The sequence below is a fragment of the Lissotriton helveticus genome, chromosome 1_1 (genome assembly GCF_964261635.1).
Source record: "Lissotriton helveticus chromosome 1_1, aLisHel1.1, whole genome shotgun sequence".
Lineage (NCBI taxonomy): Eukaryota > Metazoa > Chordata > Amphibia > Caudata > Salamandridae > Lissotriton > Lissotriton helveticus.
Genome location: NC_136057.1, coordinates 2,062,078,523 through 2,062,096,660, shown reverse-complemented (window position 1 = coordinate 2,062,096,660; position 18,138 = coordinate 2,062,078,523). Strand labels below are relative to the sequence as shown.

The 18,138-nt window shown below is 46.5% G+C and overlaps 1 protein-coding gene across 7 annotated transcripts in view; it reads left to right on the top strand.

Moving 5' to 3' along the window:
• NEXN (nexilin F-actin binding protein) overlaps nucleotides 1–18,138 on the top strand; it is a 382,609-nt gene that overhangs the window by 203,116 nt on the left and 161,355 nt on the right. For all 7 annotated transcript variants that reach the window (XM_078645115.1, XM_078645157.1, XM_078645108.1 and 4 more), the window contains exon 2: nucleotides 2,518–2,598. In XM_078645115.1, the coding sequence (XP_078501241.1) occupies nucleotides 2,572–2,598 (27 nt within the window). In that variant the 5' untranslated portion in view covers nucleotides 2,518–2,571. The remainder of the gene's footprint in view (nucleotides 1–2,517; nucleotides 2,599–18,138) is intronic.

Genomic DNA, 18,138 nt, shown 5'->3' with positions numbered 1-18,138 from the left:
ATTCAACAAAACAATACATGAAGGAACAGTCAAACGAAAAAGATACATACAAAAACATAGATAACCACAATACTTATTGTTAGCACTACTTCTTAAGACAAGCAGAGACCAAATCATGTTAGGACAGCCAATAATGTGAAAATAAGACTCACAAACATATCAAGTGTACGTACTTTTCTGGTCACACAAAGATTCCAATAAATACAGCACAGAGAGACTCCCTCCTACACGTACGCAAGTACATATTAGCATCTTCTTTTTGAAACACACTCCCTATCAACATTAGATCGTCCTCATGCTACTCCCATTTTGGGAGACAATTGAAAACCTGGCTGTTCTCCCAGGCCTACGAATGATTGATCTTATGTGCGGCAGTTCACTCCCTCTACAAGCGGCATGACACCATGTGGTGTAAGTGCACTATACAAACTCTTTTAACATAACATTTAACATAACATATTACAATTACAACATGAACAGATGCATATTATTCCAACCAAGAACAGAGGACTATTATTCAAAGAGCAACATACACAGAAACCTGTACAAACTCTACTACTACATAAACTCTAAAATTAAGAAACATATGCAAACACATACATCCTTCTCTGTTTCCCCGTTACACATACATATGTACAAGTAATACTACTACTTGGGAAATTATATGTTTGACAAAATTTTTCAGTTTATATGACCATTCACTTTGCTCTTTATTACTCAACATATCACACTACTTGTATTTAATCCGCAAACAATCAATAGAAATTCTTAACAAGTAGCAGTGATAAGAGGCATTTTATTTCACAAACCCCCCTTTTCCTGCTAACAGATCACCTGAAGCATGCTGTAAATATGGATAAAAGGACATTTTATTGCTGGCTTAGGGCACAATCCTCTTTGAAAAGATACTACTAAGTGGCCGATTCCAATCTTGGTCGGAAAGCACTCCGACCGAGCCGCATCCGGGGTGTTTTCCGACTGATCCGGACTCCTGCAGTCTCACCGAGCGAGTACGATGCGACCATATGCTGTCGGACTCGGTTTGGTCGGACTCCCATAGAAGTCAAAGGGAACCGGCCGTACCATGCGTACATGGGCTCCCATTGACTGAATAGGTACTTCTCGTGCAAGGGCACCCCCTACAGGGGGTACGCGTCAATGCCATGTGCACCGTACATACCTGGGATGGGGAGACCCATGGATCTCCCCCTTTGTTCGAGTCGTAAGGCTGCGGCTGATGGGGGGGTCCGACGTGGACCTACGAAGTCCAACTCGGGGAGCTATTGTGAGCCGGACGTTCTGACTCGATCCGGCTGTCCGAATCAAGCATCGTACTAGCTCGGTCATGAAACGTCTCCATTGTGTGCCGCGGTTTGCTTGTGACCGGGTCGTATGGAGCGGTTCGGACCCAGAAACGATTCGGATGGAGATTTCACGCTTGTTCGCATCGTACTTCGACGTCCGGACCCGTCTATGACTCAGACGGAAATTCACCCTCCGAATCAGATCCGCTAATGCCGAACCCGATTTAGTGCCCTTCCGACCGAGATCGGAATCGTCCCCTAAATGTGTGATTATGTGCATTGCAGTAGTTAGTGGACCATGGAGAAAGGGCAAAGGACATATCGAACCTCAGTTCCAACACACTCTGTATGTTTCAGCCTATTTCTTTCTCTTCCTTATATATATATCCCCTGACCCTATCAGAAGTAAATATACTTCCCCCTTGCCATGCTAGTTTGCATTGCAAGTGGCGGCTTTTTGTGGATATGAAAACCTGGTTTTAAATAGCCGCTATGGAGGTACATGGCTTCCACCTTTGATTTTAACATGGAGCGTGGTTCAAATACATTATTGTGACAGGGATACAAATAGACCATGCCATATACTCATTTATTTTCTGCTAATCAGACCTGCTTCCCATTCCATCAATATTATTTCAATTCAAGCGACATTTGGCGCTGTCCAGTGGCCTGTTCTGTTCAAACATAGGCAGTTTACTACGCACTCTCACAGAATTCATTTTCCAGGTTCTAACTGTGGCATGGGATTGAGGGTGTATATTGTGTTTGGTTCAATTCTCCATCATCCTGAGCCCATAATATCTAAGTTATCAGTCACTGATCATCCATTGACTGAAAGTGAAATCACGGATCCTTTCACTGTCACTGCAATCCATTCACAGTTTAAACTATCAACGCTATGAAATGAAATGAAATGCTAACATACAGCACCTTTAAAGAGAGTTTGCTGTAATTGCTTCTAGGGTCAAATGATCACAAAGTTTAAGATTGAGATTAATGCTTGAATGAATGGGTGTAAACTCTAATTAATACCTGCATTATTTTTGTGAAATGTGTAAGTACTTCACTATTATAAAGCTGAATATGAAAAGGAGCCTTCTGTTACCATCTTCAAGTTCTTCATACATCTGTCTTATTTTATGTATTTGCGTATGATTGTCATTTCTCATGTATAAAAAAATCATGACATGACACATTCTAAAATACATTTTAGGTGCCGATTGAAACAAAACACATACTGAGAAGGGCAGATTGAAAAACTGCAGAGATGAATGACGTTGCCCAAAAAACCGAGGTATGTATGATTTTCAAAGCCATGCTTGTTTCATTTATAAACTCACTTGCGGATTAACGGATATCACATGTAAAGGGAATGCAGAAAAGTCTGTGGCACTACAAATCGTGTAACTCGTGTAAAATATTTTCTATATTGTTTAGTCGGTTGTTGTTCAAAGGGATGTCATTTTGAATGATTATAATTTCGGAGTTCGATTGGATTGAATAGAACTGGAAAAGTAAGAATAGGCATACTGAAAAAAGATACCATGTCGATCAGTCTGAGCAGTAAGATGATCGTTAGAAATACAGTTAGATATGAAGAAATGTAATAGGTTCTCAGCCACAATGTTTAAAAAGAACAACCATGTGCAATGCCTTCTTGGAATTCTAACGTTCAGGGCTGGTCTGGGGCAGAAAATAGACCCTGGGAATCCAAATAAAAGTGGCCCCCATTAGTGAATTAGAATGCAATAAAAGTGGTCCATGTTTGCAAACTGGGGTAGTTTTGAACATGCAAAGACGAGCCGTATAACTAGTTTGCAAGTTATGGAAGGTTGCATGCAATATTTGTGCTAATGTCAAGGAATTCACAAGTTAAAATCGGCCCAGTAGACCATAAACAGGCCCCCAAACAGCCAAGGAAAACGGGCCATACACTGAACTGTCACACCAGCCCATCAGACTCTGCCTGGTCGCCCTATGGGCCAGCCCGACCCTGCTAACGTTTCTTTTTGAATGAATAGGGACATTTTGATCATGTTACATGTTTTTTTTACAGGACACCAAAATGTTATTTCTTCATTTGAGAGTCGTGAATTTACAAATGCATGTGTTATGAACATGCCAGTAAATAGGAAAAACGTGTTATTAAAGATGAAGTCTAAACTTGTCCAGATGTGAAAGCATGACCATAAGACGATTTTAATAATTATATGCTGAGATGAGAACCATAAACGTGCTAAATTGTGGATACTGAATTTGCTGTGATAGTAGATGTGAATGTTTATTGAGATGGACAAAGATAATCAGGTGGTACCGACGCCCCTTGACCTTCTGGTAGCCCACAACACAAAAAGCAAAACATTCCAATCTAGTCCTAGAGGAAGTGGCAAGAGATCTATTGAGCGGCAGTAGAGAGGCCCTCAGGTCATTCAACCATGGCCACGGTCACCAAGAATGGCTTGGTTTGGTCAGATCATTTAGACTCACCCTAACACATATTGTCCTCAAGTGTTCCACTTGGTCATGTCTACTGCCCAGAGCAATGCAACAAATTGGGAGCCATGGCCCAAAACTCGAGCTGTCTAATCCATATGTACTTTTGGATGAAGTAAGCCTTTGTCTGCCTAAATTATGATAAACATAGTCACTCTCAGTTGGAGGTGCTAAGCAGTAAGGTCTCCCCCTGATTTGGCCTCAAACTAAGAACCGAAAGTTAAAAAGCTTTTACCTGGCGTGTTCTTGTGGGCCGGTGCAATTCTTCTGGCGTGAGGTGGGGGCCGCTCTCTCTGTGTATGGTGGAGATCCCATTGACTCTCCCTATTTATTTAAATTATTTATAAAGCGCAACTGTTACCAAACTGGTATCCTGGCGCTGTAGTAGCCATTGTATTCACAGAGACCAAGGCAAAATATTAGAAAGTCTGGGCCGGTCACGCCACCGCGCACACTCCCCGTGGGTGTGCCCAGGCTGCGCCGATCCCGCCGCTGCCCGCAGCTGTGCTCCTGACCTCTGGTGTGGTCTCAGCCTCCGTAGCGCAGCGCCGCTTTCTCCTGCTGACTGTTTGTTTTCCCCCCTGGTGCCCGTTTCGTGACCTGTCTCCTGTGATTTGCGGTTTGTTTCCCCTCTGAGTGTTACTGTATCCTCTGTTGCCCTTTCTGTGCCCAGCCTTTGTCCTCTTATTTGTTGCCCGCTGTTTTCCCTTGCTGAGCCCCCGCCGCGTTTCCCGCCACCTCCCCGCCGCTGCTCCCCTGCGGCCCCACCCCCTTCCACCTAGGACCCTTCCCATTCGCCGCCCCGCTCCCGCCTCCCAGCTGCTCCCCCCTCCCACTGGACCTTATAGGGAGGAGTGCACGCAGTGGTGTGCAGTGACCTCTGACCCTCTGGGCCGGTCACACCACCACGCACCGCGCACACTCCCCGTGGGTGTGCCCAGGCTGCCCCGATCCCGCCGCTGCCCGCAGCTGTGCTCCTGACCACTGGTGTGGTCTCAGCCTCCGTAGCGCAGCGCCGCTTTCTCCTGCTGACTGTTTGTTTCCCCCCCTGGTGCCCGTTTCGTGACCTGTCTCCTGTGATTTGCGGTTTGTTTCCCCTCTGATTGTTGCTGTATCCTCTGTTGCCCTTTCTGTGCCCAGCCTTTGTCCTCTTATTTGTCCTCTTATTTGTTGCCCGCTGTTTTCCCTTGCTGAGCCCCCGCCGCGTTTCCCGCCACCTCCCCGCTCCCCGCCGCTGCTCCCCTGCAGCCCCGCCCCTTCCACCTAGGACCCTTCCCATTCGCTGCCCCGCTCCCGCCTCCCAGCTGCTCCTCCCTCGCTCCGCCCCCCCACTCTCCTCATATGGCAGAGTGGCAAACGCGCAGCATTGACGCGCAGCGGGCGCGCCAAAGGTAAGCCCGTCTGCGCCCGTCCGCGCCTGGACCGCGCCCAGCGCCCGAACCCCTGGCCCCCGCAGACACCAGCCCCCCCACCGGACTTACAACACCACCGAACTCAACGCACTCAACACCGGCCGAATCTCGGGATGCTACCGAGCCACCCCGAGACGAACCCACGGACCCTTCAGCTGCCACTCCTGCAAGTTCACATGCATCCGGACCTGCACCGCACCCGCCAAGCCGAGCACCAGCAGCAACCACCTGAAGTGCATCCTGCTCAACACCCGCTCCGTCCACAGACACGCCGTCGAACTCTGGAACCTCCTCGACACCACATCCCCAGACGTCGCATTCCTCACGGAAACCTGGATGAACGCCTCCTCAGCACCCGACATCGCCATCGCCATCCCGGACGGATACAAGATCACCCGGAGGGACCGCGGCAACCAAACTGGAGGAGGCATCGCCATCGTCCACAGGAACACCATCCGCATCACGACCAACATCAACGACACCCTAACAACCGCCGAACACCTGCACTTCCAGATCCACACCAACCCGAAGACCACCCTCAGAGGCACCCTCATCTACAGACCCCCGGGACCCTGCTCACAATTCAGCGAAGACATCACCGACTTAATCACCCCGCACGCCCTCCCCTCCGCTGACTACATCCTCCTCGGGGACCTCAACTTCCACCTGGAGAACAACAACGACCGCAACACCACCACCCTGCTGGACAACCTCGCCAACCTCGGTCTCAGCTTCAAAAGAACAACGGTCCACCACCACCAGCAACAGGGTGCACGCAGAAGCTGGAACAAGATCACAGCCTACCAGCTCGCCACATCCCTGAGCCAGCACCCCCCACCAGCTCAGCGAACCCCAGCCAGGCCGCCGACAACCTCACGAAGTGGACCAGCAGCTGTGCAGATGACCTCGCCCCACTGAGGACCCCACCTAGCAGACCCAGCAGCAAGAAAGCACCCTGGTTCACCGACGAACTCAAGAGCTCCAAGAAGCACTGCCGAGCCCTCGAAAGAACCTGGCACAAAGACCCTACACCAGACAACATGACCACCCTCAAGCTCGCCACCCGAAAACACCACCAACTGATCCACGCCACCAAGAAAACTGCATTCAAGGAACGACTGGACAACAACGCACACAACAGCAAGGAACTCTTCAACATCGTGAAAGAGCTCTCCAACGCCAACGCCGGAAACAACAACATCACCCCATCTCAAGCCCTCTGCAACTCCCTCGCCTCCTACTTCCACAACAAGATCGCCGACATTCACAACAGCTTCAGCACTCAACCAACGCTCCCCACGACCGCACCTACGCTCCCCACCACCACCCTACGCGCCTGGACTCCGATCAGCACCGAAGACACCATCCGCACGATGAACACCATCCACTCTGGATCTCCAACCGACCCCTGCCCCACCACGTCTTCAACAAGGCCGACGCTGTCATCGCACCCCACCTGCGGGACATCATCAACACCTCCTTCGACACCGCTACCTTCCCTGAGAACTGGAAGCACGCCGAACTCAGCGCTCTACTTAAGAAACCGTCAGCGGACCCCACCGAACTCAAAAACTACCTCCCCATCTCGCTCCTCCCGTTTCCGGCCAAAGTCACCGAGAAGAAAGTCAACAAGCAGCTGGCCGCCTTCCTCGAGACGAATGGATCCCTCGACCTCTCGCAGTCTGGCTTCCGGGCCAACCACAGCACCGAGACCGCCCTCATCGCTGCCACCGATGACATCCGAGCCCTGCTCGACAACAGAGAAACAGCGGCCCTCATCCTCTTGGACCTCTCCGCGGCATTCGACACCGTCTGCCACCGCACTCTAGTGCAGCGCCTCAGCAACGTCGGAATCCAGGAGAAGGCACTGGAGTGGATCATCTCCTTCCTCGCCGGAAGGACACAGAGAGTCCGCCTTCCCCCGTTCAGATCAGAAGCCACCGAAGTCATCTGCGGCGTCCCTCAGGGCTCCTCGCTCAGCCCCACCCTCTTCAATGTCTACATGAGCCCCCTTGCGGCCATCGCACGCCAACACAACCTCAACATCATCTCCTACGCCGACGACACTCAGCTGATCCTCTCCCTCACCAACGACCCCGCCACCGCCAGAGCCAACCTACACGAAGGGATGAAAGACGTAGCCGAGTGGATGACGACCAGCCGCCTGAAACTGAACACAGACAAGACGGAAGTTCTCATCCTGGGCTCCTCTCCCTCCGCCTGGGACGACTCCTGGTGGCCCCCCGCCCTGGGCAGCGCACCCAAACCGACAGACCACGCACGCAACATGGGCTTCATCTTGGACTCCTCCCTCTCCATGACCAGACAAGTCAACGCCGTCTCCTCGTCTTGCTTCAATATCCTGTGCATGCTACGCAAGATCTTCCGGTGGATCCCCACCGAGACCAGGAAGACGGTCACCCAGGCCCTCGTCACCAGCCGTCTGGACTACGGCAACGCCCTCTACGCCGGAACCACCGCCAAGCTCCAGAGGAGACTCCAGCGGATCCAGAACGCCTCAGCAAGACTCATCCTCGACATCCCCCGGCACAGCCACATCTCCGGACACCTGAGAGACCTGCACTGGCTCCCGGTCAACAAGAGAATCACCTTCCGTCTCCTCACCCACGCTCACAAAGCCCTACACAACCAAGGACCAAGATACCTCAACAGCCGCCTCAACTTCTACACTCCCACCCGCCAGCTTCAATCGACCAGCCACGCCCTCGCCGCCGTCCCCCGCATCCGAAGAGCCACAACAGGAGGAAGGTCCTTCTCCTACCTGGCCGCCAAGACTTGGAACTCCCTCCCAACCCACCTCCGCCTGACCCAAGACCACCTCGCCTTCAGGAAGCAGCTCAAGACCTGGCTGTTCGAGCAGTAGCGGACCCCCCCTCCCCAGCGCCTTGAGACCCTCCGGGTGAGTAGTGCGCTATATAAATGCTTGATTGATTGATTGAAAGTATATTGATACATACATCCATTATCTAGGAAACAACCAGAACTTCAGAGCTCTCTTAAATTTTTGAAAATCTGTCAAAGCCCTCAGTTCAGACAATAGTTTGTTCCTCAGCTGGCCGTCCATCACTGAGAAGGCACTGCTCTCTTGTCAAGACTTCCGAAACCTGTGCTTCTTGATGAGATTGGCAGTTCCAGAACGCAGGGCTATTCCCGAGGCATATCTTTCCAATCTACGCTGCAGCGGTATAAGGCCCTTATTCTGAAGGGCCCTAAACACAATACACATTGTCTTAAAAAACATCCTCTACTCCACATGGAGCCAATGAAGCTCCCCTAGACCCTTGGTTGCTGAGGACCTCCATGATCTATCAAAAGTCAATTTTGCTGCCGCCACCTGCTCTCTGCTCAGTCTCTTGATCAATTAGTTAGGGGCTCATAATACGAGAGCACTGCAATAATCAAGTCTGCTGAGTATAACGCTACATGCAATAAAAGCTTTGGCCTGATCAGGTACAACAGGGAACACTTTTCCTAACCCTCATAGCAATGCAAAGCATACCCCAGGTAAATTATTCGCATGTGTTTCCAAAGAAAGGAAGTTGTCTACAGTGACTCCACGGTTGCAAACTGTTTCTGAAAAGCAAAACACATTGGCTCTTCTTGGACACGTTCATTCAGATTTTACCTCTGCCATGGGACTGGTTCTTCACTTATATACAAGAGAAGACTACCTTAAGGCACATGAAGTGCACTGATTTTGATTAACCTGGTCAGTGGTGTTCAATTCCTTTGATCACAATGTTCTATTAGAGGACTTGCCCTCATCTACAGGAGTGAACGTAATTGCTTGGGCCTGGATGGAATCCATATGTCCTATCACATTCACCAAGTCAAGTGATATCATTTGTCCACATTACCGCTGTCAACTGTAATATCCCACAAGGCCCTGCTACCCCATCTAACATTTTCAAAAGCTACATAATCTGATTCTAATATTTTTAATAGTCACAATGTTAGCCATGATCTGTTCATGGATGATACCCAGATCTATGTCACACTGAAGGATGGGCAGTAGTGTGCCAGTAAGTGATCAAGTACTTGAAAGATGCCCATTATTGGATGTAGTACCACTTATATTGCCTAAAACACCGAGCTTCTACAATCCCTGACTCAATATAGGCTCTCCTCGTGCAAGTACAAAAGGTTTGCAGTGTGATGGTGCTATTTGAATCCAATATATGTTTACCTGATAAGTAAAAGTGAAAACACAAATATTTTCTACCAGCCCTGGCATCACAGGTATAGACCTTCAGCCACAAATAGCGCTGCTGCAGCTTTATTGTTACGTTACAGTTAGATTATTGCCAGTCTTCTAAAATGAATTTCTCCAATCTTATTTTTGCATATAACACTGAAATCTGGACGATATCCAGTCTTTAATGTCAGAACCACGTCTCATTTTTAATCAATATTTATTGACAGTGGAACTGTACATAATCAAATATACTGTACAAACATTAATTAGTAAACCCTTTGAAAAATACAGACCTGATCCACGAGATACAAACAGATAAAGTAATCATAGGTGATATTCACAGCAATGAAGAGTTTCATTCAAATTTCCTTTATCATAGGTGCTCACCCACCCTAATCACCAGGCACCATATTTAGTTCGACATTTACAATACACTTATGTTGAATTTCTGCAACCCATGAAGAACGTGTCAGGAACTCCAAAATCCATACATTTTTTATACCATTAATTAATTCTCATGATATAGGGGCTGATTACAATGGCGGGCGGACTAGGTCCGCCTGCCATAGTAGTGGTGTTTGGGACCGCCCGCCAGACATGCGGCGGTCCCACCACTGCAATTAGGATGCGCCCACAATACTGGCGGGCACATCCAGGGCTTTTAACATTGAGGGCTGTGCGACGGGCTGCAGCACCATGTCTGCATTTCCCTGCACTACGTGGCAGGCACCCCGCTGTGCCTGCCACTTGGTGCATGGAAATGCAGGGGGTTACCATGGGTGCCCCCCAGTGCAGCGACACCCCCAAGCAAGGGGGGCCCGCGTCGGCCCCCCCAAACCCAATCCCCACCAGCCTTTCCTTAACCCACATCCTAATTTGGTGGACAGTGCCTGCTAGGCACCACCACCATGCTAGGGGTCCTGCACCGCCCGCCAGGCAATCGGTGCGATTACCTTTGTTGGTGAAGCAACAGTACCCACCGCCATCCTAATTTGGCAGTGGGTAATACGCTTGGTGATGGTGGAAGAACCAACACTGCCGGCCCGGCGGTGGCAGTCCTTCTACCATCATAATGACCTCCTAAGTTCATGGTGGACGTGTGTCAGATCTACTCTCTAAAATCTGCAAAATACTGTCCAGGCATCTCGAGGAGGCCCCTTGCTAGTTCTCTGATGGAGGGCCATTAAAGTGGACAACTATGCTCTCTCCCACTTGAAGAAATCTTGCAACCACCTACTTACCTTGGTGCTCTCCTTGTCTTTCAATTTATTGCTATGTTTCAGTTAGCAATTATTATTAGAAATTGGGTTTTTGGTTGGCTAAGGTAGACACCCATGCCAGGCAGAACCCACTACTCTAGTCAAGGCTAGCTAGATACATAATTGAGATAACTTGCTTAGCCTCTGGTTGCTTGGCGTAGAGAAAGCAGGCTTATCTAAAGAGGTAATGTGTAAAGAATTTGTGCACCACAAACACACAGTAACACAATGAATACACCACAAAAAGATATCTAAATATTTGAAAACAAACTTGAGTAAGAAACAATTCATATGAATATGAGGGCATACAGTGTTCTGACTAACATGTAATAGACAATATAATGACAATTTGTCTAATAACCAAGAAAACTTATGTTCTTTTTTTTGCAAAAGATAATTTTTGTGTATTTTTTTATATGCAATTTAAAAAATGTAGCAATATAATCCTTTAAAAGAACTCACGAGAATAGATTCGATCCTTACATAAAAAGTGTTGTCCTGGACAATAATACATTTATGAATTAATACAATTGATATATTTGATGAACTATTTTTATGTACATAGAGTTCAAAAGAACATATTCAATCTACAATTCATTAGTTAACGATGGCTGAAAGCAGAAAACATTAGTTCATTAATCCATAATTTGACATCAATGTAGATCATAATGTGGATGGCTTAACATGTGTGTGACTGACATTGTAGTAACAATACATCACAAAAAAACAACACGCAGGTTTATAAAAATAGGTTTTGTATTATCAACAAAATGATACCAAACTAGTAAAAATCCAATGAATACTTTTCAAGTTATTACACTCAATGCACAGGGGAATCACAGCGCAAAAATATGCAGGTGCTGCTTTTACATTCCTTACGGAAGTGCAAATGCGGGTTTCAAAGTGTTCTCAATCCCAACCGGGTTTCGCTTGGTGCACAAGGGCACCTGTTGTGCCCAAGCGCCACTCAACGATAAGTCTGCAAGGCTCAATGGAGCCACCAGGTGCAGAAAAGCATGTGGCCTGCAACTGTGCAGCCGGGTGCATGGACCTCTCGCTTGAGTGCGGAATCCCAGTACTTTTCTAGAGCCCCTGGGGCTCGTGCTGCTTTTGTTGCTGTCGGCACATAGAGTCGTAGCTCTTCGTGGGGGCCCGCTGTGCTGACATGCTGACTGCCATGATTCAGGAAACCCGGCGGGCCTCACATCAAAGGCTTATCTCAGTGCTGCCCCGTTGAACATACCAGACGCTGGTAGCGTTACCACGGCGATGCACTCTGTATTTCAGTCATGCTTGGTTGGAGCAGAGTCGTTGATGCTCATTCTCAGAGAAGCGCTCAGAGTTGAGGCATGCAAGCTGGTGAACTGGCTCTGGGGAGTTATAGATGCAGGATTAAATGCCAGACTCCTCATAGAGTGGAGCCCACAGCAGGAATTTGAAATCTTTGATGGCCCTGAGACTTCAAGGAACAGGGTAAGCCAACAAGCCCTGGAAGAACACTTTTGAAGGTAGCGCAGCAAAAAGGTAGCAGACAACTGGCCAGCTCAGCAAGTTAGGTCACAGTTGTAGATGCAAGATTAAGTGCCGGACTCCTCGCAGAGTGGTTCCCATGGCAAGAACTTGAAATCTTTGAAGGCCCTGAAACTTCGGTGAATAGGGTAAGCCAACTAGCCCTTGAAAAACACTTTTGAAGGTAACACAGCAAAAAGGTAGCAGGCATCAGGCCAGCACAGCAAGGCAGGTCGCAAAGTGGCAATCTCTCCTGCAGCTCAACAAGCAGCAGGCTAACACAGCAGAGCAGTTAGCAAAGCAGCAATCCTTCCTCACAGCACAGCAGTCCTTCTGGCAATGTGCAGATGTCTGGATACAGGTCCAAAAATGTCTCATTTGATGGGGCCAGAAACCCAGCACTTATGCTCAAAAGTTCCTTTGATGTAGGAGGTGGCTTCAAATGAACTCTCTGAAATGCACAGGTCTCCTTCAAGCTCAGTCCTGTCTGCCAACCTAGCTATGGGGGGTAAATCAGCTCTTTGTGGGGAGACAGGACACTAGCGTTTTAAGTGAACTGTTACCGACTCTCCTCCCTCCTGCCATGGATGACCCATCATTAGGCAGATGAATGCAGATACAGTTAAGTGTCCAGCGTTGTGGCTGTCTAGAGGGAATGCACACATGTAGCTGCTACACGGCCCAGACATGTAATGGAAACTGTCTGTCAGGTACGTAGAACAGTACATGCAGAGAATGGTCCACTTTCTAAAACTAGTAGAGTTAAATCCAACATCACCAGTAAGTAGGCTTTAGCATACCATTCCGAACATATGAAACATCAAAAGCTAGTCCTCTCTGATCAGGAATTACAGCTTAAAAGATTATTAAGGAATTCCCAATGCTACCCTATAAGAGCAGTAAGCCTCACAGTAAGAGAAAATGAAATAGGCTGTTTATCACTACCAGGACATCCAAAACATAAAGGTGCATGTCCTACCTTTTACATACATAGCACCCGCCTTAGGGGTGACTTAAATGTACTAAAAGGGGAGTTTAAGGTTTGGCAAGTAGGTTTTAAATCTTAAACAGCAAGGAGCTATAGAGGGACGATTACAAGCCTGATTGCCCTCCATCCATCAACTATTCAAACAACAAAAATCTGTCTACCAAGGCACTAATTTCTATTTTTATGGTAAGACCGGGGTCAGGGGGTGTTCACCTCAACCCAACAACTGTTTCTAGGATTATACAGTTTAATCCGGTCCTCTATGCCCAAGATACTAGGTTAATTTAACAGGAATCAGTGTTTGTCAGACCATTCATAATCACATAACCACTGAACATTAGTATATGTGTCTCACCCCGAAAAATGTGTGGAGAAAAGAGAAAGTGCTTAAAGTGCGCACCACCAGAGGAGCTACTGGCAGGTTCTCACCAGCTTGCCCACGTAATCATCATCATCATCATCGGCGACTTTCTCAATGAAAAGTGTGTAGTGTCCAGAAAACAAAATGTGTGGAGATGTACTTAGTGAAAAAATCACTGGAAAAAAGAGCAAGAAGAAAACCAGACCCCATGAATTGCAAGAGACACAACTGTCTCAGGCCAAATTAAAAATGAGCTAAGACTCACACACACAATTTTAACCCTTTAATAAAAAATCGTGAGCTTGCTCAATGTTAACACCATAACATATTACATACCCATTTTAAGTAGGCCAACATGTTTCATTGACTTTATTTCTTTGCGGCAAATTCGTCAGAGCTTCGAGGTCATAAATCACCTCCATAGACACAAAAAATGACTGACAAACACACAAACATAAAACCGATTCATTTAGATAAATACAGTTTGCCACCTCTCCCATAACAGTTACTGGCATAAAGGTGAACCAGACCCACAGGTATTGTATATCCAGGGGTACACATTTTAGCACTATATTTACCACATGGGATCCACGGGCCCGCATACCAGCTCACACGCTTTCAGGGAAGGTGTGTCTCTCACACTGTTTCCCTATATAAAGCAGCACATATGTTGCTTAACTGTGATTATCTGTGGGAAATCAGAAAATATCTTTATAATATTTCAGGTATTCAAACAATAACACCCCGCATCCATTTTCACTCCAAAATGTTGGCCCGCAGTGAGTCAATATGCAGAAAAAGGTTTTTAACTTGAATCGACATGTGCGTGCATTATGACATTTACGGTCATACTGATAGTGGTTTCCCACAAACTTAAGTTGATGGAGGGCATGGCCAGCATTTTTGAGGGTCTTACTGCAGATGGGAATTGATACGGTAAATTTTATTAGATGATGGTCTGACCAGATGCAAGGTAAGATTGTGGGCGTGGAAACAGTGAGGTTAGTGTTCCACACCTGGTCCAATGTGTGACCTTTGATATGTGTAGCTGAGGAGATGTGGTAAGTGAAGTCGAGGTTAGATAGAAGTTCACTCAGTTCAGTAGCATGAGGTCCACAAAGTTCGTCGTTGCACCAGTAGTTTAGGTCACCTATTAACAGTATTTTGGCATAATCCGTTAGCAAGATTGGCCAATTGTTCACTCATTGAGAGGGGGAATAATGGCATGTGCTGCGGAGGCCTGTATATGAGGACACAGATTAGTAGCCCCGCGGTAGAGTCAAGCTTGATGACCATCTTATCTACTGCGGGGAGGGTTAAGGAGGACATGGATGTGAATTTATGATCTTTGTGGATGATAGCGGCTACTCTGCCACCCACTTTCCCTGGTTGCCGGTTTACATTGAGGATATAATAGTCCAGGGGAAGAGCAGCCAGTATGTCAGGGGTGGAGTCAAGATTTAACCATGTCTCCATGATGAAGAAAATGTCAGGTCTGCTATTCAGTTCTACTGATTTAACTTAACAGATAATGCTTGGGGTCCAAGGAAATTGTGAGCCGAGTGACGTCTTTAATAATGACCACTATATCTTCCCAACAACATTCCCAAACCATGTGATAGAAACCTGCATCTGCATGACAACATTGCATCAATTTAAAATGCATCTTTCTAGTAACCAACTTGACATGTTCTAGCATTTTCTGCCATGTGTCGTCAGAGAGTGGCACTCACATATATTCCTCCCACACATACCTGGATCCCGATGTCTCAACCTGAAAAAATGGGTTTTTGTTCTGCACATGATTGAGGCAGTATGTGTTGCAGTGCCGAGAGTCATTATCTTAGATGATGTTTCTAAGCGTTGTGGTTCGGTGTGTGCCATAAACTACCCTACCCGATCTGAAATTGGCCCCTAAGCCCGTCAAATGGGGTATATGTTCCTTTTGCAAATAAACACTCTACCATATGGATACCAGCCTCTGACTAGACTATTCAATCATTGTGTTTAATACTTAGTATGAAGAAAAGTAGGATCCACAATAGTATGCCTGAAGCATATGAAGTGCGCGTCCTCATTGTGTACACATATTGAAGCCAAAAACTTGTTTGCATCCATTGTAGTGTTGGGTATTATATTCACAAGAGATGCTCCATCCAGAAATCCAGTGACCTCTATAGTGTCCTCTTCATCCAGAGTTCTCATCCACTTGGTCAGCTAGACCAATTTACCTGCCAGACAGTATGATTACAGGCATGGCAATCCCACCCCCCTTTATGCATCTGCAGAGCATTTTGTTTGCTTGTCCATACTAAATAGGATAAAAGTCCGTCTAAATCTTTAAAGAAAAACCTTTCAACAATACTGGGAGTGCCTGAAAAAATAAAAAGACATGGCAATATCAACATTCGGACAACTGATTCTTTCCATCAGGGCATACATCCTAAAAAACAGAAGTGGGGGGACTATCCAAGGTAGGCAGTATGCAAGTGAGATCGCAGTGAGTGCCATCCCAGTGCATGACAAAGCACGTGGCATCACAGGAAGTCGCATCACAACCCATGACCTCACAGAAAGTGACTTCACATCTTAAGACCACGTATATGTTTAGCATGTCTATCATGAGTACATTTGAGCATGTTACAATATTTAAATTTCAATTTGAGTTGTGTCAAAAAAGTGATGCAAACCAGACACAAAATCTGGGCCTCAACTTATACGTTTATGTTTTTTATAACTCTGCCACGAAGAAATTGGCAACAAGGAGAAAGCTGGCAGTAAATCTGTTCTGCTTAATTGGTTGCAAAGTCTAAATTTAAAAATATCTTATGGGGTTAAGGTGCCTGCTGCAGAGATCTTTGTGTGCCAGCTAAATTTCAGGGTATAATAATTATAATAATAATGATGAGATAGCTCAGGAGGATAACATAGTGACTGGCGAGATCTGTGGTTTGTTTAGTCCCAGTTTGAAATCAAAGTAGCATAGAGGGTTTATGTGTCTCATGAAAAGCACATTATGTAAAACACAGATGACAGATTTTTATTTTATATAAGTAGGTTACTGCTTTTAACACAGACATTGTTTTGTTACTTGCAGTTCATAAATTGTATTCCTTCTAATATAGCACAGTGAGCTATGAAGGACGGGGCTCCTACACCATGTAATCCTCACTGCCTTATGTAACACATCCTATACATTGATTTACACATATATGAATTATTGTCAATTTATAATGTGTACGTGTGATGTAAAGAGCGCTGACACCCTGCATTGGGATGAGTAGTTCTATAAAACAAAATACCACAAAATAGTGGTATTTAAATAGTTATTTGTGTAAGCACTGTGCCAGACCAACACATCGGAAATTCTTACAGTGCATGCATAGCTCTAATTCATAGTGACTGAACAAAATGAAAAGCATGCTTCTCTTAAGTACCAGCAACGTGGTAACAAGCTGTGAGCCTCTGTTTCCCCTCCATTTCATTTAGATGTGAGGCTACTTGAGCCTCTGTTTTCCCTTCATTACAACCAGGTGTGAGGCTCACGATAGCTCCCAGCCAGGAAACTCCAACAAAAAGAGGCCTGATGGCCCCTTAACTTTGGCTTTTGTTATGGGCACAGCTGGAACCTGATAAACACCTTTCCGACCTAAACATCTGAAAATTTCACCGGGACAAATTTAGCATATTTTTGTGGGGCCCAACCTCTTGGCATGGTAAATGGTGTCCACCCTGTGAAAATAGTGGGTAGACACCATCTACCCTCATGTACCCTTGACCTGTGCCCTGCTTCCTGTAATGAAACCCTTCCAAAAAACCACTGAGGCATAAATTGCAGGAACAGCCTGTACCAGCTGCCTTTCTTCAAGATAAACCCCAACCTGCAAGTAAATATAGGTGTCAGGTTTCCAGGAGATAATGGTTTCAAGTGGTGTTGGGGGAATCAACATAGGTTACTGCGTGCACAGGAAAAAGACTAGACTTTCCTCAGTTTCCTTTTAATCCCTTTGCTTTCCCAAAATCAGACAAAAGCAACGGACACTGGTCAAACTTCATCTTGGGTGACGGTGCTACAGTAGTATTATTTTTTTTGTCCTCATCTCACCACAGACTCCAGCAGTTTTGACAAGTCGATTTATACTTAACTGGGTGCCACTCGACTCACTGCATTTGTCCAGCCGACCATGGAATTCCTCTTTATCCCGAGGACTGGTGTAATCATTAGACAAAACCATCAAATACAGGATCTTAACTATTTATCAAGTGCAGGCGATGCCCCATGTCAACAGAGGAGACCAGATGTTAACAGGCAGTTCCTCTTGATCTAAACTTGCCGTACGTAGAGCGGCTTTTAGACAACTTTCTCTAGTAGGGGGGACCGGATCCTTCCATCTGATGCAAATCTCCCTTCTGGCCAGGATCACAAGATAGAGGAGCAAACCCAAATGGAACTGTGAAAGTGAAATGGTACCATGGTTATTCAAGCCAAAAAACACCAGGAGGAGATCTAGCTCTAGAGGTGGTACAGTAGTGCATCATCTGCTTGTAAGGACATAGTGTGTGGTACTTGCTGCATGGTAAAAGCGCAATCAATTG